Source organism: Mandrillus leucophaeus, unplaced genomic scaffold (assembly GCF_000951045.1).
Source record: "Mandrillus leucophaeus isolate KB7577 unplaced genomic scaffold, Mleu.le_1.0 Scaffold50, whole genome shotgun sequence".
Classification (NCBI taxonomy): domain Eukaryota; kingdom Metazoa; phylum Chordata; class Mammalia; order Primates; family Cercopithecidae; genus Mandrillus; species Mandrillus leucophaeus.
The window spans coordinates 829,805-852,257 of NW_012105365.1; the positions used below are offsets into that span (position 1 = coordinate 829,805).

A 22,453-nucleotide genomic window follows, 5' to 3' on the forward strand; every position below is an offset into this window, starting at 1 on the left:
GCCTTAACTTGGCTTTCTAAAAAAGGTCCCCTCAGAAAAACCGTCTGAATTTATGGAAGCAGTATCAGGAAGAAATCTGAGAAACAGAAAGCTGTATTCATGAAGCTAGGCTTACCTCATCCAGTGGAAAACTTCTTAATACAGCATCAAGTTTACACCCTCTATGATTTCTGTCAAACTCAGAGGATACTTGGGGTTTTCTGGTTGTTTCCACTGAAAATGGGGTGGGGAGTGAAAGAAGGCCCACAGTGGGCAGCAGGAGACTGAGTTTTCCTCTCACACTGGCTAGTGAATGATAATGAACCAATTAAATAACAATTTCTAAAGTACCTGCCAGCTCTAAGAGTCTCTGACTCTGTAAGAAGACCTCAACATGATTAGTCTTTGCTTATGAAGTAAAATAGAGTAAGAAGATGGAAGTACAGTGGGTGAAATTCAAACGTTAATAATGACAAAAGCTATGGCCCAGCTTCCAATTATTTCAGCTGATTGTTGCTATCAGCAAAGAATTGATGTGAAAATCTTAGCATCTCAATTATAATATACCCATAGATAAATATATGAAAATAATATATAATATATCCATAACTCTTTCTCTCAGTGCATTTCTATTCCTTATTCCTTGCCCTTTCCCATAGGCTATTTTAGTATATTTAAAGTATCTATTATGATGTCCATACAGGATCTTGATTCATGTCATCAGACGAGGAAAAACTGCTGTCTATCCTATATAAAAATCAAGGAATGCATTAAGAAGGAATGAAATTCTGATACATGCTACAACATGGATGAACCTTGAAAACATGCTAAGTAAAACAGGGCAGAGACAAAAGGAAAAATACATACGACTCCATTTAATATACTATGAGGTACTTAGAATACCAAACTCATAGACACAGAAAATAGAATAAGATTACCAGGGGCAGGGGGAAGGGGAATGGGTAGTTACTATTTAATGAGAGCAGAGTAAGGTTTCTGTTTGTGTTGATGAAAAAGTTCTGGAAATGGATAGTGGTGATGGTTGCAAACAATGTGAATATATTTAATGCCACTGAAATATAAACTTAAAAATGGTAATAATGGCAAGATTTGTGTTATATATATTTTACCACAATAAAAAATATCAAAGCATACAGTATCTCCTTCATAATCACCAAAATGAAAGAAAAAAAAAAACTTGCCACATATTTTCTCTTTGAAATATTTTTAAAAGTAGACTGTAGCTGGCAGTAGTGGCTAATGCCTGTAATCCCAGTACTTTGGAAGGCCAAAGCAGGAGGGTCACTTGAGTCCAGGAGCTCAAGACAAACCTGGCCAACACAGTGAGACCCTCGGCTCAATTGAAAAAAAGAAAAAAGTAGTAGACTGTAAGTTCCATAAGAACCATGACCACATCTGTTTTACTCACCACTATTACACAATAGATTCCATAAATGTTTGTTTAACAAACAAATGCTTTTTTAAAAGGAGAGGATTAAAAAGCACCAAACTGACTATCCACGAGAAAGCATAATAGGGCATATTCCAGGGGAAAATACCAATATAACTATTTCTAAGCTCCTTCAGGAAAAGGTACTGTTTCATCCATACTTCCTTTATATAGCAGGTCTTACAATGTTTTACACATAGTAGGTGGCTAATCAATATTTGCAGAATGAGAGAAATATCACATGATTGTAAAAGCAGTCATATTATTGCTCTACTTTTTAAAAATTACTTTTTGCAAATTTACAATTCCTTCTGTCACAGGATGAAAAAAAATCCTCACAGCTCACACAAAGTAAAAGTAAAAATATAAATAGCTAAAACACATTATTCTCAGAAAAAGAAACAGTAAACACAGGGCGCAACATCTTCTAAACAGAAAAAACAAGTTTTTAAAAAAGAGAGGTAAATTTGATCTATCTTTGGAAGAAAATCCAAATATTCACTCCCAAAAATCAATGTCCAACCTCAACAGTAAATAGTTGAGTGAATATAGAAGCACCGCACCATTAAAGAAATTCACTCACAGTGAACCACAACAGTTACCAGTATTTCTGTCAATTAGCCTATCAACTAATCAGGTGATCTTTCTTACATTTACTTATGTCACAAATTATACAGAACTGGCTTATAGCCAACATGCAAGCTCCTGATGATTTTCTTAATATTCACCAACTACACATTTACATTTTACATAAAGGACTAAGTTAATTAAACTATACATAAGTGGAATATTTTTAAAGCAAAAAATCAAATGCTGACATCCTTAACATTCAGCATGTATATAATAACAGGTGAATCCACATAAAGTCACTAGGGCTAAGTAATGTTATTAGTCTCACTCCGAACACTATTAAAACACGTCCTTCAAGTTCAAACCCCCACCACATCAAATATGTCAACTGTGTGACAATTAACAAAGGAAACAAAAATTCAGTCTCTGAAGACGTCAAGGTTTACATTCCTATCTCTCAATTTTATCTGCTTTACAAGCAGGTAAGCATCATTGGAGTAGGCTGTCTGCTACCACAGTCCTTCATGAATGCAGGGGTTCTCCATTAGCATCCAAAACGCTAATAGTCTACTATCAGAGCCGGCACTTCAAGCAGAACTGCATGAAGAATCATCACTTCTGTACATGAAAGCATAACCACTACAGGTGTAATGATGCAAAATACCAGCACACTGACCTCTGCTCAGCAACACACACTTAAAGCAGGTGCATTTCTGTGATCCAAAAGGGAAGGAAGTAGGATGAGCAGTGAGGAAGCCCCAGGTCCCTAATATATTAGAGATATTTATTCTACTCAGATCCAATCCAGCTAAATTCATGGACATCAGTTTACTCAAATGGAAAAAGTAGTCTCTCGTCCTTCACTTGCTTGACTCAGAGGGCATTCAGCCAAGCATAGCCAGGCAAAAACAATCTGTAAGATCTCTTTCAGCTATAATAAATAAAGACTAGTTTCAGAAGGAATAAGACTCAGATATGGCAAAGAAGCAGTCGTAAAACCTTTTCCCCATCTTATCTCTGCTACTGGTGTTTACAAACTAGGAGCAGTAGCCTCGGGAACCTCAAAAGACTCTCCCATGAGTAACCTCCAGTCAGATCCCTAATTTAAATACCCCCTTTATCAATCTGTGATGTTTCTGGCAGTTAAATAGAAGGAAGTGAGTAAAATGACATGCATAAAATGAATCCTTTTTAAGTTGTAAATGAGTGAGTCAGGATTCAGACTTGCCGAGATGCTCCAAATTAAAACCCCTGCTATAATTTTAAGCATGCTCCGTCTTACCGTTCTGCTGTTGTCTCCCTCAGGCTTGATTCACCTGGAACTCTTTAACATGTCTCTAGCAATGTGTTTGCACCAGGCCAGGCTCATACAGCAACTGAATTCACATCTTTCTGCACTAGCAAGCTGAAATGGTACGGCCGTACTACAACCAAGAGAGGGGGATGCATAAGCAAGCAAAAAAAAAAAAAAAAAAAAAAAAAAGCCCAGGAATCTCCTAAGAGAAGCTAATCTCAGTGGAATAAGACCAAAAACTGTTCAGAAGAAACATGTCAAAGGATATGCTAACATTCACTATCAATAGCTTTAACAGCTCAATTATTTTCTCCAAAAAATCTAATTTTTTTTTTTCCAAACACGATGGACTTGCCTGTGGAGTTCCCAGGAAGGCAGAGTAACCGGGCTCTGCAGCAGCATTGCAGCCAAAGTATCCGTGCATATGCTGTCCAGGCAATTCACAACACACTGTCTTTTCAGAAACATATTGATTTGCAATGCAGGGCTGCTTCAAAAGAATGCAGAATGGGAGCCAAACAGCTAATGGTGATTGCATGGGAGGAAAAACATTTAATCAACGGGATGCACCTCATCATGCTCAATTCAATTTTTTTAAGAGCACTGGAGAAAGCCAGTAAGTGTCCTGAGTGACAACCCCATTAAATAATAATCTGGGATCCTATAGAAGGCCAAGTTTCAGCCACCATCATGCATGCTGCAAAAGCTGCTAAAATGGTGTCTATGTGTATATATTTGTCATATGCAAATGGAGCATAATAAGAACTCTAAAATAACCGTACATCAAATACATGGTTAAAAAAAAAACAACAACAACACAGGTGCAGCATACACAGAACCAAAGTAAAAGAATGCATAGTTATGAGCTTGCAGAATTTTTGGTGCACTTAGAGCTCATACCACTCTGAAAAATAAAATACCAAAACAAGCCAGATCTCACAATCCTTAGGCAAATTGTGCCAAGTCATGCCACAAGGTGCTAGGCGGCAAAGGAAGGATGCCAGACTGCTACTCTCACAGCGACCCCTACAGGAAAGTGGTTGATCCATTCTTTTTTAAAGGAGTTCCTGTCCTCCGTACACAGAATCACGAAAGGATATAAATTAGATTAAGATACAACAACACAACTGAGAAATACCTTAGGTAAGAAATAAAAAAAGGCATGAAATCTAACCTTGTAAATATTCACTTATTTAAAAAATTAAAGTACACGAGGAGGTAACTACTGTGTCAATGATAAGCGGTTGATACTCCCAAAGCTCCCCAAACTGGGGTATACAAATGATGATGAGAAACCTCAGGCAAAGTGTTTTCCCTTCACATCCTAATTGGTTTAAATGAATCATCTCTTCTTTCTCCCACTTGCAAACCATCTTCACCTTCATTATTTTGAATGACACTATGAAGATATTCAACTTTGTTTTCCTGCAACACAAAAGCTTTAAAATCTTTTTAAAAAGTTATTGTTCAAACACAAATATTACATACTTTCATCTTCAACAAAGCCAAAAGAGAAAGCTAACTCCTTAATATCTGAAAACTACTGAATTATATGAGCATCATTTCTGCAGAACAGCCTTCAACAGGTCTTTCAAGAACCTGAGGATTTTTGTGATTATCCCTCCAGCCCAAAAAGACACCTTTTTCAGAACCAACAGCACTTCTTATTGAGTCATTCAAGATTTAATCATATGTCACCTCATAAAACTCTCTTGTATTGTTGGCATTTTCCCCATTTTAAGGCCCTTGATAAATCACACCAATTGCATTTTTCAAAATTTATTTAAATACCACATAATACAATGCTAGGCATCTAGCAAATATTAAATTAACATTAAAAAATTAATGAATTTCCCAACTCCATATTTTAGGGCTAAAAGTTCTTCTTAGGCTATCCCCTTTCCCCTATCATTCGTAAAATGTTTGTGTTCACTAAGACATCTTGTATAAAAACCAATAAACACAATAACATTTCTCCTTTATTCTTTCATCTATTCATTCAGCAAACACGTTAACGTGCCCAGCAATGTGAAGAGTCATATTCTCTGCCTTCAATGAATGCCTTGAGTGATTAGAAATAAAGCAAGTGATTATAATACACTGAAATGAGTATTTTGAGAGTGCTCTATTAAGGATAAACAATATTCCTTAGGTGGCTCAAAAAAGACTTCACAGAGGAGGTACCTAAAGCTGAAGCTTCCAGTACTACCCAGGAGAAGAAGGACATTTGGGGAACAGCATGAAGCCTGAAACTGGAAGCCGTATGAGGAAATAACCAAGCCGTACCCACAGTGGTCACCATTGTGAAGGCTCAGAGGAAAGGTGGCTCAATGCCCGGGCAGAAACGGCCCTGTAAGCCATGCTAAAAAGTTGGGAATTTTATCCTATAGGAAGTTGCCATTTAATCCAATAGAAAGGCCCTACAGGACTAGAGGCAGAACAGTAGCTGGATGAGGTTTTTCATTTTACGACAGGGTAATGGTGTAGAAATGGATTGGTGAAATGAAGGAAGGGAAGCGGAGAGGCCACTTGGAAAGCTAAGCTAGTGTTTCAGACAAGGCCCTGAACTAAAGCCATGAAAATGTGGGTGGAAAGACAACAGAGGTAAGAGGCATTTACCATAAGTTACCTGCTGAGAGACTGGACATGAAGTCTAATGGAAAGGGAAAATCTATACTGAATTCTCTCATATAACTAGTGAAAGGCTGGTTCATAAAGAAACGAGTGAACACAGGAAGAATACAAACTTGAGCAAAAGAGGAAACTATCATAAATTCAATTTTTTACACACTGAGTTTTAGGTATTTCTGAACATCCAAGTGGACATGTTGCATAGGCAGCTGTCTAAGGGTCTGAAGCTCAGATGACAGATCAAAAGTTTGCTTATACACCTAGGTCAGGGTTTCCTAGAAACAGAGCTGGGCTCGGATCTTACAATTTATTGAGGGCATGCTCTCAGTGAAAAGAAATGAGGAGGCAGGACAGGGAGGGGAAAAGCCAAGGAAGAATGTGGCCTCAGACAAAAACTACACCCAGCACTAGTCTCCCCTGAAACAAGAGGGCCAGGCTTTTGTATCCCTGGGCTGATCAGTCACTGACTGAGACCTGGAGAGGAAGGACTTCTGTTCACCCTACACACCCACTACCAAGTGGCTCTGAGCACAGCACCCATCCAACTATGATTCGGTCACAATGGACAATTTTTATTTTCCTCAAAGCTGGTTCCTCAGGAATGTTTATGTTTGCTGTTCTCTCTGCCTAGAATGTTCTTCCCAGATAACCCCTTGGCTGACTCCCTCCCATTATTCAGTTGGACCTCAGGTATTGCCTTTTCAGAGTCCTTCTCTGGCTTTTCTCTGCTGTTGCTCCTCCCTCCCCTATCACATTACACTGTTTTTGTTCATTAATTTACTTTGTTTGTCTTCCTCCCCTACTAGAATGTAAACTGCTCAAGAGCATGGACTTCTCATTTGTTCTCCTGTGTTTCCCCAGCCCCTAGGACAGTACTCAGTACTTGCTGAATAAATAAATAGTAAGTGGAGTTGCTGATGACAGAAGTTCAAACAAATTCTGTGGACAGACATAGAGTGGAAATGGATGGGGAGCTTGAGGAATGGGTAGGGGAAAATAATAGTGTCAACAAGCGTGTAGACAACAAGTCTGACTATAAAGCAGAAGTAAAGAGAGCAGCGAGAGGGCAAAGCTGCAGGAAATTAATCATTATGTCATACAGGATTCACAATCTATGGTGTTAAGAATATCTTTATTAGAGGCCATTGAGATGTGTCTGAAACTATACCATAAAAGAACAACAGTAGAGCTTAAAATAAAAATTATAGCTTCAAAGAGAAGAGACAAAAAGGCTTGTAAAAACAATCTCAGTGGACAGAGAGAAAAACAAGACTAACATCTACTAGGTCATTTTTGTGAGTAAACAAAAATTGATCCCTTGAAATGCCTGTCTTTATATGAGACTTTTTTAAATTCTAAAAAGTAGTATGCACTTCCTGACTTTTAAAATAGATTATAATAAACACAATCTAATCTTCAACTGATAATGGGGCCAATTATAAACATCAGTGGCAGCCCTCAGGGTTTAACAGTGGGTATACAGGGCCAACTGGCTCCTAATCTCAATAACCTGACACCTAAGTGTTCTGCTTCATTTTTATGATTCATTCTCTTTTTACCATCAAAATTGCCTTATTATGACCCTACATGTGCTTCTCCTTCTAATATCACCACACACTCCTCAGTCTTGCTACAGGCTTCCTCAGCCATCCCTGTATTGGGCAACTAGATAATCAGGCTTATTGGAACAGTGTGTGAATGGCTTGAGTCAACAGGTGGGTTCAAAGCAGAACCAGGAGCTTTCTCCTGAGTGGAAAACATGTAGGTCTTATTCCACAGGCTCTGCAGTACTCAGAAACCCTTGTTTCATGTCAACCTTCCTGGAGCTATGCCAGACAAAAGAGGCTGCCAGATGACTGATCTTCACATAAATAGGGTCTGACGGACAGGTGGGGCCAAACAAAAAATTTTTTAAAGCCTGGAAAAAAGAATTGAAGAAAGGGACAGAGAATTACTTTTATTCTGTCTTTACCTTTTTTTTTTTTCTTTCCTACCAAAAGCCTGTGAAGGGAAAACACTTTTTTTTAACTGAACAAAGAAAAAGAAACACTAAGAAAATTTTAAATATGAGGGAAGAAAAGAGTACTTTATATATACGAATCTAACTATAATAATCAGCTACTTTATGAATTAGTTTCATTAAAATTTAAGTCTAAAAGAAAGGGAAAAAACTGTAAATTTATTTTCAAAAGTAATAAAGGAAACAGAAATTTTCCAAAAATAAGCTGGTTTTCAAATGATTACAATTCCATATAACCCTAGCAGCTTCTTTCTTTTTTCAAATAGATTATATTTAGTAATATATTAGCAATCTATTTTATGTTGTAAATTTTTATGGTAAAATTTCATGTTATTGATTTTTAAATGTTCATTTTTTTTAGTAAGCCTAAACCCCAACCTTTTTGTGAACCCTAAAAACTTTATGACTTAATTCTCTTCTGTCATTCATTACTTACAATTTCATATATTTGAAGAAATGTCACTTATCTAAAATACTTTCCCAAAACACCGTGAAATTCTGGAGGAATCTGAACTGAATGTTTAACAGCCATTTCTTAACCACAACACCAAACCTATCCATATGTCATGCATGACATTGCATGGCAATGTTGAGATTTTCCTCCTAATATTATACAACTTTGAGTGTTTTCTTGATTCTGTAGGGGAAAAAAGGAACTAATTTAATCAGTAAACATAGGTGATTCTATCACAACCCAATAAATCTGTTCCCAGCAAAACTTTACATTCTGTTAAATTACACCCTAAAAACCAAAGAACTTATGCGGAAAATGATATTGAGGAAGATCATTCAAAACCTATACATCCGGAACACTAATAAAACAAAACAATCCTAACAAACACACAAACATGCCATATTTTCTTCATCTCTGCATTCCCTACATTGCTGATACAATTTTGCATACAATGGATGCTATCATATGTCTTGGCTAAAGATAAATCCTGTGCTGATCCCTATGAACTGCAGAAGGTGAAAAATGTTTTGTTATGAATTTCATCTAAGTTGGAAATTAAAAATCCAAAGCTAGAGCTATAGCAAGGGAACTTCAGATTGTTAAGGTTGTCAAGAAGCAGCATGGAAAGTTGACAATTATGACTCTATAACAGAAACTGGTAGATGCAGACTATCATTTAAAAAAAAAAATCTTATTTTTGCCTGGCTTTCAAAAAAATCTGATTTCAGGGCACTGCTTTCTTTTTGAGACAGGGTCTCACTCTGTTGCCCAAGCTGAAGTACAGCAGCACGATTATGAGTTACTGCAGCCTGGACCTCCCAGCTTCAAGTGATCCTCCCACTCAGCACCTCAGCCTCCCGAGTAGTTGGAACCACAGGTGCATGCCACCATGCCCAACTAATTTTTGTATTTTTTGTAGAGACAGGGTTTTGCCATATTTCCCAGGTTGGGCTCAAACTCGTGGGCTCAAGTGATCCACCCTCCTTGGCCTCCCAAAGAGCTGGGATTACAGGTGTGCACCACCACTCCTGGCTCAGTCTACTCCTTTCCATGACATAAATTTCCTCCTCCCTACATGTTGTGTTTCCTGGTTGTATGCCCTCAATTACCCTGGATGATAATTTGTCTGCATCTCAGTTTTTGGTTCCCCATTAGTTCAACTACAAACCCTTGTTTCAAAAGACTTGTATCTGCATTAAAACAGATATTGGTTTTCTATATACCAACCATACATATGGTTTCTACATACATACACATGCACATTTATGTATTTATTATTTATTCAGGTGATATCTAAAATGCATGGGCATTCACATGGGGCATGGCACAGTTTTTCATTTTTACACCCTAAGCAGAAACACAACTGGAGTTCTAATGTGGTGTCATGCCTTAAGTGTGAGTATGGAGAAGATCTGGATGTAAAAGTGATTTTATTATGACACAAAATAACAGTATCACAGAGTTACAAATGTATAGCACTAATATGATCTGAGAAATGTGAATTAAATTAGAAGACCTCAACGGCAGACACAAAATCCTTGGGGTAGCATCAAGAAGAAAGGCAAATGGCACTGAGAAAAGATGTGAGGATTTTCTCTCTTCCTGATGTCAAAATGCCATTGAGGACAGAGGCTACAATCCCATGACTATCAAAAAACTGCTTAAGAAGCTAAGTCTCATTTGTAAAAACTTAGACTTAAGTTTTTGTATCAACTCTGAAAAGGAAAAACATAAATTCTAGTTCAGGGGTATAAGTGAGCTTTATTGCTTTTAGAGACTTTGTCCCAGCTTTCCAAAATTTCACTTAGTTTGAAAAATCAGGAAAACCTCAAAAGGAAGAAAACCCTCTTAAAAGAGCCTGTCAAATAAACATACAGAAATAATTTTTAATTACATTTGACAGTTTTAAATCTAGAAAACCTTTGTCACTTATGTAGTATGTACTTGAAAATATTCAAATAAAAAGTATTTGTTAAGTAATATACTTCTTTTGTCTCACTCTACATACACCTAATAAAATAGGAAGCAGGCCCTTGGGAAAGAACAGTTAACAGTGCTGGACATTCAACAACAAATACTTAGGACAAGCAAAGGATAACCAACTGAAGATACTAAAAATTGAAATTAAAATGTGTGTATCCCTATATAATTTAACTCACTTTCCTGTGGCACTGTTTTAGTATTTGCCTTTTCAAGCTAATACTGATACAATTCAGATTCCAAAACCATGTGTGCATCACTCTCCAACAACAGAAAGAAAACCCAAAAAGGCTTTTTGGCTAAGGAAGATTCATCATATGATCATTTAACAGTTCAGTATCACTGGGGTGACAGTGAAATCAGGTTCCTTACAAACATGCATAAGTCACAGGGATATTAACAACTCTGAAATGCTTTAACCTACTCTGCAACCCTTTTGTATTCAGTAACATCATGACAACAGCAGCACCCAAATATTAGTTGAATCCTTTTTGCCATTCCTTGTGGAATGCTTTCCCTGAGTGGTTATTAAAACAGTATAGGTTCCTGTTTCTTAAAAAGAAGTAGAATCGAATTGTTTGGAATGGCCAGCACATTTTTTCTCCTTCCTGGGGAATGGTTTTTCCACCCCACGCCATCCACTGCAGTCTAGGGAGGGTTGCACCTTATCCAGGAACAGACAAGGAATCCAACTTACAGTAATCCTTCCCTGGGACTTTTTAAGCCAGAGCTCAGTTGTGCCCCTCCCCTCAGTTGTGCTACCTTTGCTTGATGGTAGGAAAGCAGAGAAAGCATCCGCTTAGAAGCAGCCAGTGGCAGTGTCTCTCGACCTGTGAAGAAGCTCAACTCAGATCCTAAAGCCATCAAGTAATAAAATTAGAGATGAGGGTAGCATAGAGACAGACAGCACTGATAACATGGAGGTAGCACCCGCTGAGATTCTAGCTCTGCTGGTTGCCTGACTTTCTAAAGCATAGTTGTTCAGCTCTTGTTTCTATTCTGCAATATTTCTCCTCCCAATAAATCTCTTTCTTTCTTTAGCCACTTCAAGTTGATTTTCAGCTCCTTATAATCAAGAGTGCTAGTACACATGGGGATACATGTACAGAAAGGATACGGAGCTACTGTGAACTGTGAGCCACTAACACCAGAAGTAAAGAAAATAACTTAATAGACGTCTTGTTTTAAACTCTAGGAAAGGGAAATATAAGGTAGATGTTTATATAATGGTAGGAAAGGATGAGTTTAATAGCAGTCAAGGTTTTTACAAAGCTACTTTACACACCTAACTATATAAAAAATTTGTACTAAATTGAACATCACTAAAATTTTTTATTCTTACAATTTTTAGGGGAAAGCCATAGAATATTAGCTACTAATCAGTTATCTGAGCCTGCAGGAAGCCTGAATGCTTTGACCAATTAGTTTACCCAGACATCCAAGTTGCTGTGGTAGCACATGCTCAAATTTTAGGCACAGTACCTAAAGGGATACGATCTATAAATTGTTGGTACATACTACCACACATAAGTAGCTAAGAAATGTCATAAAAACATATGAAACTGAGAGTGGTTTGTTGTACCAATCCTGACCTTTAAAGGCTTCTGGCCATGAAGGAAAAAGGGTTATTAAAAATTAAAGAAGTAATATCGAGGGGATTTTGGAAAAAGCCACAGAAATACACTAGGGATTTGTGGAATATGTAAAGAAAGTGGTAAGAAGACATTGTAAAGTAAACTACATTTTCTGTATTTTACTGCTAAGGGATTTTTTCCATGTTCTATTCATTTACCAACCATTTACTGAGCTTTGTATTAATCACTATAGGAGGTATAAAGATGAATGAGACACAACTGCTGTTCTCACAGATACTTATACAAATAAAAATAATATGAAAATAATTGTCATACTATGGGAGTTCAAGTTGAGGAGGCCTCAGAATGACAGATCAAGCAAAACTGGTAGATTTTCACTTTAGGTAATCAAATTCTGAATACCAGAGTCACAGAGAATTCAATAAGTAAAATGCTGGGGGTTGGAGGTGCATGTATATCCACAGACTGTCAATGATCACTCTTAGCACCAGAGTTATTATCTATATATGGATGTAATTTGATAATTTAACAAAGAACTTTTGTAATATCATACGAGCATAGCCTAGAAGATTTGAACGATTTCTGTAATTTGAACCTTTATGAATAAGGGTTCTTTTCTTCTCCCTGGTAGAAGATTATCTGGATGGACTCCAGGGTCTCCAAGTACACTGCCAAGTACTCCAAGTACACTTTGAACATACGGTTCAAAGATGTGTTTTATCGGGCCAGGCACAGTGGCTCACGCCTGTAATCCCAGCACTTTGGGAGGCTGAGGTAGGTGGACCATGAGGTCAAGAGACTGAGATCATCCTGGCCAACATGATGAAACCCCGTCTCTACTAAAAATACAAAAATCAGCTGGGTGTGGTGGTGCATGCCTAAAATCCCAGTTACTCAGGAGGCTAAGGCAGGAGAATCGCTTGAACCAGGGAGTCAGAGGTGGCAGTGAGCCGAGATTGCACCACTGCACTACAGCCTGGCAACAGAGCCAGACACCGTCTCAAAAAAAAAAAAAAAGACGTGTTTTTTCCTAGTTGCCCTGGACACAGACAACCAAACTTTTTTCCCACCTATGTTAAGAAAAATATAGCTTTGGGGACTGTTACAACAGCTAGTCACCAGGAACTTGGAGACCATCTTTACACCTCTCTCATCATCTCCCCAATATTTATTGTAATTTAGGGAAAGTAAAGTTTTACTCATCACAATACAAAAACCTAATAGATTAACTTAGTTTTATCAATCCTCCCCTGAAGCACCTGATTCCCTCAATAGCCACTGTTTCTCTTAATCATTTAGGGAAAATTCAGCTCACATAAAACGTAGAGGTACTTTCTGCCTGGCCCCATCATAACTAGTTCCTTCTAAGGGCACCTAGTAATTGCAGCCCTAGCAGGACCACCTGATTGCAAGGAATCACAATGTAGCATGGATTCACCTTGTTTCAGAGATTTCCTGCCACACCCACCAAGGTTATTTAACTCAGAACTCTTAAGTGTTAAAACAGGTTCGATAAGGAGGAAAAAGAAAACATCATAGATGAAGCCATATAAAAAGGTGCACTGGGGCACTAACTTCAACATAAAGGCAGATACAGAACAGCTAGATGAAGACGAATGTAAGTTCAAGGATCAGACAGATTTGTATTCCTGATCCAGGCCTTGGGCAAGCTACCAATCTTATGAGAATACTTAGAATAGTTCCTATACCTAATAGGGTTGCTGTGGGGCTAAATGATGTACAAACTACTTAGAATAGTGCTCAGTAAAGAAAGGGTTATTGCAATCCAGTGATAAGCATAATGTGTGTTTAAGTGTGATCAGGCACTAAGCTGTTAGGAATCACAGACTCCCATCCTGTGTCCTGTACTTCTGCAGGAGGGTTTATACTTGCCTTGGTTCTCTTGGTTCAGATCAGTCTGGCACTTTCTTCTGTATCAGCCATGGGCTGTCAGGCTCATTTTCTCAGTCACCCCCCAATTTTATCAGTTCCTATTGAGTCTTCTCCAGTATTTCTGTTTCTATTGGCATTGCAATTTGCTTTTGCACTATTCCATAAAATTCAAATACTTCTTAAACAGCCATAGGAGTTACCCCACAGGACTTCTTGATATTTCCTTTGACTAAAGGTAGAAGGAGCTATTTAAAAGTTTTAATGAGAAAGTTTAGCGCACAGCCTCTCTTCTCTCTCTGTGGATTTTCTTCCTTTCTCACTGTCATATTTCCCCTTGTAACTACAAAGCTGCAGGGTAAGAGTCAAGACAGAACTAAGAACCCATGGCTACATAATGAAATATCAAAGATAAGGTTTACCAAATGGATTAGAAACATGACAAGAGATTTTATCACCATCAGCACACACAAGGAAAATTTAGTGAGTAGCAAATGCTAGAAGAGGGGAACACTCATCAAGAGTCAATTTTGCCAAACCAAGCAAATACCTCTTCAAATACACAGTTGGCAGGCATATATTTCCAAAAAAATTGGGAGTGTTGTAAGATAACTGATGCCAATTAGGAAGCAGGAATTTGTCTTCCGAAATTTTACTAAACAAAATGTTCTATCTGATCAAAGAAGGAATAAAATTCTGAGGCATCAGCTTTCAAAACATGCACAAATAATTGGTTTTCTTATTAAAATTTGGTGAATCACCCATGATGCATATTATCTATGTATAAAGAATCTATCCACATGTTAAATACCACTCAGAAAAACCCATCACCATGCTATATAAAATGTAGCATCAGAACAATATAATTTTAACTAGAATTAATCCTATCAGAACAAACATCGAGTAAAACATCAAGTACCATGAATCAGCTAATTTTCTTTAAGTATTTAAGTACTTTTTTTTTAATTGGCATACCCATGCAACACGTCTTTTTTTTTTTTTTTTTTTGAGACAGAGTCTTGCTCTATCGCCCAGGCTGGAGTGCAGTGGTGTGATCTCGGCTCACTGCAAGCTCCACCTCCTGGGTTCACGCCATTCTCCTGCCTCCACCTCCTGAGTAGCTACAGGCACCAGCCACTGCACCCAGCTAATTTTTTGTACTTTTAGTAGAGAAGGGGGTTTCACCGTGTTAGCCAGGACGGTCTCGATCTCCTGACCTCCTGATCCGCCTGCCTCGGCCTCCCAAGTGCTGGGATTACAGGCATAAGTCACCATGCCCAGCCACAACACTTCTTTTTAAGTGGAAGTAATTACTTGGAAAAGTTGTTTGATTCTTTTAATACTATTTAGATATTCTAAAAGAATTAGAGTAACAGAACTTTCACCAATTACACATAATTGTGTAAAATTTTTATTCTGAAATTACTTCTAGGTTTATAGAAAATCTTACACGGGGCAGGTCAGCTCCATATAATTCAAAGGTACTATGTAACATCCAAAAAGCTAAAGGAAGAAAGCACACTGTAACTGCACTGAAATCTGATGCTTTATAAAAAGATTTTTTAGGCAAAGTGCAGTAGCTCACACCTGTAATTCCAGCACTTTGGGAGGCCAAGGCAGGAGAACTGCTTGAGGCCAGGAGTTCAAGACTAGGCTGGCCAACACAGCAAGACCCCATCTCTACGAAAAAAAAAAAATAGAAAAATAAAGATTTTTTAAACACCACAATGCAAAAAGTGCTATCTCTTTAAATGACAATTTTCTCATGCTTATAGCGACTGTAAAGATTAAAGCTAAGAATTTCCTCAGGTAAGGCATGTCTCCTTTTTAACAAAGAAGAAAAGGGGAATAAAACTGTCATTATTCCCAAAGTTGTCTCCAACTTTAAATCTCCCTTGATTCGGAACTCTTCTCAGCTGCAACTCCATTTCTCTGTTCCTCTTCATACCAAAATTCCTCAAAAAGAGGATCCCAACTGGTTCCACTTCCTCAGTCCATTCATTCTTAAACTCATTTTAATCATACTTCTGTCCTCTCCACTCCACTAAAGGTCAGCAAGCCTCCTCAATGGCAACAGCAATGGGCAATTCCCAGACCTCGTCTGAACCTCTCAGCAGCATGTGACATAATTGATCACCTCCTCCTTCCTGAAACTCTTTCTTCACTTTGACTCCAAATACTATAACCCCGTAGTTTTCCTCCTACTTCACCGGCTCTGCCTCCTCAGAATCCTTTGCTGGACACTCTTCCCTTCCCAACCTATAAAGGCATGTGTCCCAGGATGGGGACCTTGGGCCTCTTGCCATCTCTGCCTATACTCCCTCTTTAGGTAACTCTTATCCTATCCTCTTGCTTAAGTACCATCAGTAAACTGAGGGTTCCCAATTTTGTATCTCCAGTTCCTACCTTTCCCTCATCTTCAGACTCACATATCCAAATACTTACACGACAACTCCTTTAGGATATATAAAAGGAATTTTAAACTTAAGCTGTACAAAACAGCTGAGGTGGGGGACCACTTGAGGCCAGGAGTTTGAGACCAGCCTGGCCAAAATACAAAAATTAGCCAGGCATGGTGGTGCGTGCCTGTAATCCCAGCTACTAGGGAGGCTAAGGCACAAGAATCGCTTGAACCTGGGAGGCGGAGGTTGCAGTGAGCCGAGGTTGTGCCACTGCAATCCAGTCTGGGCAACAGAGCCCGTCTCTGTTTTTAAAAAAAAAAAAAAAAAAAAGTACAAAACCCAATCAAATTCCTGATTCCATAACCTCTCAAAAACGCTGCTCCTCTTCCCAATATTGCCCCATCTCAATATGATCCTACCTTTAAGTCACTCAAATTTCTCTAGTCAAAAACTTGAGAAACCTTGATTGTACTCTGTTACCCTATATCCACTCCAGCAGCTAGTTCCCTTGGCTCTCCTTTCAGAACATATTCAAATCCCACTACTCAGCTGCTCCACTGCTCCTATCCTAGTATAGGCGACCATCACATCTCATCTAGATGATGACAACAGCCTCCTAACTGGTCTTTCTGCTGCTATTCTCACATTCTTCCTCCCGATGCAGTCTACATTCTACACAACAGGCAGGGTTTTTTAAATTATCACCATCCTGCTCAAAACCTCAAACAGCTTCTGACTTGGAGTAAATTGCTACATCTCAACCGTGACCAGCATGGTACGACCTCTCTGACATTCTCCCCTAGACCCTTTGCTCATTCCACTCCAGTCACCCTGAACTCCTTCCTTTTCCTTAAGAAAACTAAGCTCTCTATACTCAAGGCTGTTGCACCCTTCTCTGAAATATTCTTCCTCCAGATATTCCCATAGTTTGCTTCCTCCCTTCTTTCACGTCTACACTCACATGTCATCTCCTCAGAAATGCCTTCCCTGAACATTTATCAATACCTACCTCCCATCCGTTTCTTCCCCTTTCCTTGCTTTTGTTTATATTCCTCAGAAATTCAGCCGGGTCATATCTGTTTATTATCTACCTGCCATTCCCACTTTTGTAAAAGTTCTCTGGTGGCAGAGATTTGCCTATCTTGCTCAATCTCAAATCTCCAGAGTCAAGAACTGTGTCTGGTAAATAGCAGACGCTCAGTAAACATTTGTTGAATGAACATATGAATGAATCATTTCTATACTCTTACCCATTGTTACCAAGGTAGAGAATATACATTTCAATTGTTTATTACTTTTAATACACATGGTATGATGCCAAAGAAGCCATTAAATATTTTTCATGTTATATTTTAAGGACTTCGTAATGTCAGGGGATTTCTAGGCAGAAAGAGCAGCCTGAGCAAATAAATGAGGTAGAAAATATTACAACACACTTAAGGGAATACAGAAAATTCCCTACAAGAAATCTGGGGAAAGTGGAGAAGAAGGAAGGGGCACAGGTGAAAAATGAAGTGTAGATAAGGCTGAAAGCAAGACAAAGGGCAATCATGAAGGGTCTTGTGTGCCTGCCTGTGTTGAGTGTCATCTTGTAGGCAACACGGTGTCATAAGCAGGGAAACAGCAATCAAAATTTCATTTGGGAAGAATTATTCTGATCACATAAGATTATATAACTCACATAATCATGTCTGTTCTTAGTTGTCGTAGCAGCTTAGCCGTTCCAGATCCACACACAGATAGGACATATAAGCATACAAGTCTTAAATGCTTATTTAACCCCTTATCATTCATACCTAAAAGGCATTCATAGTTTCTTGCTCACAAATCTTCACCTGATCTATTTTCCCATGAAATATTTTCTCAGCACGTTCTCATTTGAATATTTTCAATTTTTAATCAATTAGCTCTTCAGTTTAAAAACACTTACATGACAGTCCTTAATTAATGCACACAAATCCCTATGCATGCAATGTATCAGTTAACTTACACTATTAAATGTTAATACTACAATGAATAGTAAAATATTCAAAAAGAAAATTCAATTATAGTTATTTTAATCAGTAAAAATCTGGTATCTGATTATTAAGATACCATAACAGAGCTTATCCAATACAAACTTCAAATTAAAGTAAAATAAAGTTCAGTTGGTCTAGACAAGGGGCATATTAAAAGTCCTATATTTTTATGGTTAAAAAATAGGTTTGATTTCAATACCTAATATTTACTAGCATAAAGAAGTTTAATATCAAATACGTATTGTCAGTTTACTACATTTAATTTGTAATCAAATGACATTCAATTAAAGTTAAATGGTAATGTTTTACCAGTTTTTTTAAATCCTTATTTGCCTTCTATTCCTCTTTGCTTCCTCTGTATCCTTAGTATTTATAACGTAATCATTACTTTTCCCTCTTAACCTTAGAGCTTACTCTTAACATCCTATTTGATAGTTATTCCATCTTTGCTTCACAAAATCATCATATAATGAACACCTACACATCAGGCATAGTGCCAAGCCCTGTGGCACAAAGATAATAAAAGGTAAGCCCTCTACCCTGAAGCAGACTCTAATCATAGTCGTCCAGTCTTCCTTCCCACCTCTTGAACATCCACATGTCACGGACTATCCCTTTAATTACATGACCTACCTACATCTACTTTTATCTCCTCACCCAAATGACTTAATTCCAACAACATACTTGTTCCTCCTCAATGATATTTCTTACACTAGCCTCTTTATACTATAAGTCCATTTTAAAAGGAAGAAAAATAAATCAAGGACCAAGGTGTCATATTAGAGCCATCTTAAACAACTTCTCTGCTCAGCAAGTTTACAATTAATACCAAATCAGAGAGGATCTAGAAAGAGGATCATTATGATGAATGAACAAAGAATATAAATACACAAAGCAACCATTTCCAACAAAGGCAGAAGACCCAATATCAATGACTAAGTAGATGTTCTGTCGCTAGGACTTAGGAGCACAGAATCCACTGAGGCCAATGAATTGGATCTAGGGACAAAGAAGCAACACGGCACAGTTACTTTGTTGTACAAATTAGTTCAATTTCTGCTCTCCCAGTCTATTTACCTGAACAAGCTTTTCCTGGAAGTTCCCAACAACACAGCCGTGCATGCGTGGTATTACAGGGAAAGCCAAAAACAAAGATGTCTGCATAAGCTATTCATTATAAAGACACAAGTTATGGAAAAATGAGGAAACCTCTGATGATGTTTGTCCCCAGCTGGGAGAACTTACCTAGTAGGTGCTAACCTTGGCAAGCTTCATTCAAATCTGTGTTGGTATCACAAACTAGGGTCTATTCCAGGTCAGGACTCATCATCAGCTTATACAACTTCTGTTCAATAAATATTTAAGTACGAAGGAGAGCAGATGTTTTAAATTTTAAAAATGACCTTTAGACATCAATCTTAATATTTACATTCCACAGAAGTATTCTCATTTTAAAAACCTTTGGGAAGAATACACAGAGCAACCATTTCAAAATGGAAAACAGCAAATATGCACAAACTCTGAAGTACTTCCTATAACAGTATGAAAAAGAAACCAGGCTTTTCACACACAGGCTAAAAGACCGATTCTTTCATTCATCTGCTTCACATTTTTATGCACCTTTTCCTAGTACATCCCACAAGCTACAGAACCCTACTGGCAAAATGCTTTACTCTGGGGAGAATTTTCTTTTTTTACTTGATAGAAGAAATGGCCTGAATTTAAAGCTGTTTTTCTTTCTTAACAGAACAATGCAGTAACTTCTATGCAAAATATAATGAAAAGTGGAAGTCACCTGCCCCAGCCTCCCAAAGTGCTGGGATTACAGGCATGAGCCACCGCACCCAACTAGAATAGCCCATTTTAGCAAATATAACAATATGTGTCATTTACTTTAAAACTATCCTTTGGAAATAAATAAATTATATATATAATGTATTCCTGCCCTAGTCCTGGGGCAGGAAGCAGAGAACAGTAAGACCCCATCATGGCCCGCCAGCATAGTCTCCACCAGGCAAAGCCCTCATGCATTCTTCTTAGTCCACATCATTAGTCTGCTGACAGCTGAAAAGCCAAACGTGGGATGTAAATGGTTCTGGGCTCTTAAGGGATATCGGTGTACAGTATGTCAAAGCAAGGGCTGTATAGAAGTCAATATATAAAAATTAAAAGCTTCTACAAGACTGATTTTCCTGAGTGACTTACAAGCTAAATCTTTAATTAACACAGAAATAGAATTTCAAAAATATTTGGGCAATTGTGGCATCATTTTGAAATAAACACACAGCCATCCAAAGTTGGTAATATTTGAAAAAATAAGTCCTTGGAATATAGATATGTAATGGAATGTCTAGGTATATCTGTCTGAAAACCACACCAATATAACACACAAAAAATAAGCTCTTTTCTTACAGAAAAAGAAGCATTCGATGGACCAATGATATAAGAAGAAAAGCCAGAAATACTGGTTGTCAAATATTTGCAGTTAAATGTATCTTTAAAACAGTTCCAGATGCAAAATATATATATTTTGCAGATTGGAGCACACCATATTTCATTTCTCTTTATTTTTTATACCTTTAAGTATAGCACACACTTGTAATAGGACAACTTATGTATGTAGAAAATGCACCCTTCCTCTCAAACTCACTCATCTGAAATAAAACTGCTTATCTCCCGTCCCAAAACAATCATGAAATCAACTCCTGCATGGCACTCCCAAACCTCACTTACGGGAATTACATCCTCCAAATTATTCAGACCCAATGCCTTGATAACTCTAATTTGATATCCAATCTGTTAGCAAATACTTCTGGCTCTACCTTCAAAATGAATTAAAAATCCAACCACTTCTCAACGTCTCCAGTGCAGCCACCGTAGTTGGATGGTGGTGATCTACAATCATCTTACAGATTATTGTAGGTGCCTCTCACTGGTTTCCTGCTACGCTACTGCCGACTGTCTTTTTCTCAGCATAGCTGAGATAGTCATCTTTTTGAAATGGAAGCCACGTCGCTTCACTCCGCCTGAAAACTTCCAGTGGTTTCCCACCTCATTCAGAATAAAGGCCAATTTTACAGCAGCCTACAAGGCCCTGTGCAATGTAGCTCATGTTTCTGAAAAATTCCTGCTACTCTCCCCTTACTCTTCTCCATCCACAACAGCCTCCTTGCCATTCTCTCTGCCTGAAACACCATTCTCCTGTGCAGCCACATGGTACACTTCTTCATGGCCTCCAAGTCTACGCACACAAGTCACTTTTTCTGTGAAGTCTTCCCTGACCATCCTATTTAAAATGACAAACTTTCCTTTACCCTCCCTTTATTTTTTTCCACAGTACTTACCACCCTCATACAAACAAATTTTACCTATGTCTTTATTATCCGCCTCCTTTCACGGCTAAGTTCCAGGAGGGCAGGACTATTTTGTCCACGGTTGTACCCTCATGGTCCATAACTGAGATAAACACACACTAGATGTTCAATAAACATTTGTGAATAAAATTATTTCTCTCCATAAACCGCCAAATTGTGTGATCAAACAGGGAGTATATTTTAACATTTTTATAAAATATTTTCAGGTAATTATTACTATGAGTAAGAATAAAATAGAAAATCACAATACAGGCCGGGCATGGTGGCTCAAGCCTGTAATCCCAGCACTTTGGGAGGCCGAGACGGGCGGATCACGAGGTCAGGAGATCGAGACCATCCTGGCTAACACGGTGAAACCCCGTCTCTACTAAAAAAATACAAAAAACTAGCCAGGCGAGGTGGCGGGCGCCTGTAGTCCCAGCTACTCGGGAGGCTGAGGCAGGAGAATGGCGTAAACCCGGGAGGCGGAGCTTGCAGTGAGCTGAGATCCGGCCACTGCACTCCAGCCTGGGCTGCAGAGCAAGACTCCGCCTCAAAAAAAAAAAAAAAGAAAAGAAAATCACAATACAAAATACATAGAGGACTTAAGTCTGAACTCAGCACCAAGGGAATGGTGGTCACATTTCTAATTAAACTTATCCCTGTTTGTTCTGTTTTACTTTAATTTGCTTACTTTCTAAAGTAATCTCTGTCAAAATGAATGCTTAGAAATATAATTTTTTTAATTCTTTTTCTTTTGTTCTTATATATCATGATACAAAAATGATTTTATTACAACTATGTGGAAAATTCTCTA

The 22,453-nt window shown here is 38.1% G+C and overlaps 1 protein-coding gene across 4 annotated transcripts in view; it reads right to left on the minus strand.

Annotated features, from left to right (window-relative positions):
* CDK14 (cyclin-dependent kinase 14) overlaps positions 1–22,453 on the minus strand; it is a 603,701-nt gene that overhangs the window by 490,257 nt on the left and 90,991 nt on the right. The window contains exon 1 of one of the 4 annotated variants that reach the window (XM_011996009.1): positions 3,649–3,831. The exons of 1 other annotated variant lie outside the window; for it this stretch is intronic. In XM_011996009.1, coding sequence (XP_011851399.1) covers positions 3,649–3,831 — 183 coding nt within the window. Of the gene's footprint in view, positions 1–3,281; positions 3,989–22,453 lie in introns of those variants that run through there. 2 more of the 4 variants (XM_011996011.1, XM_011996012.1) reach the window with 2 other exon arrangements.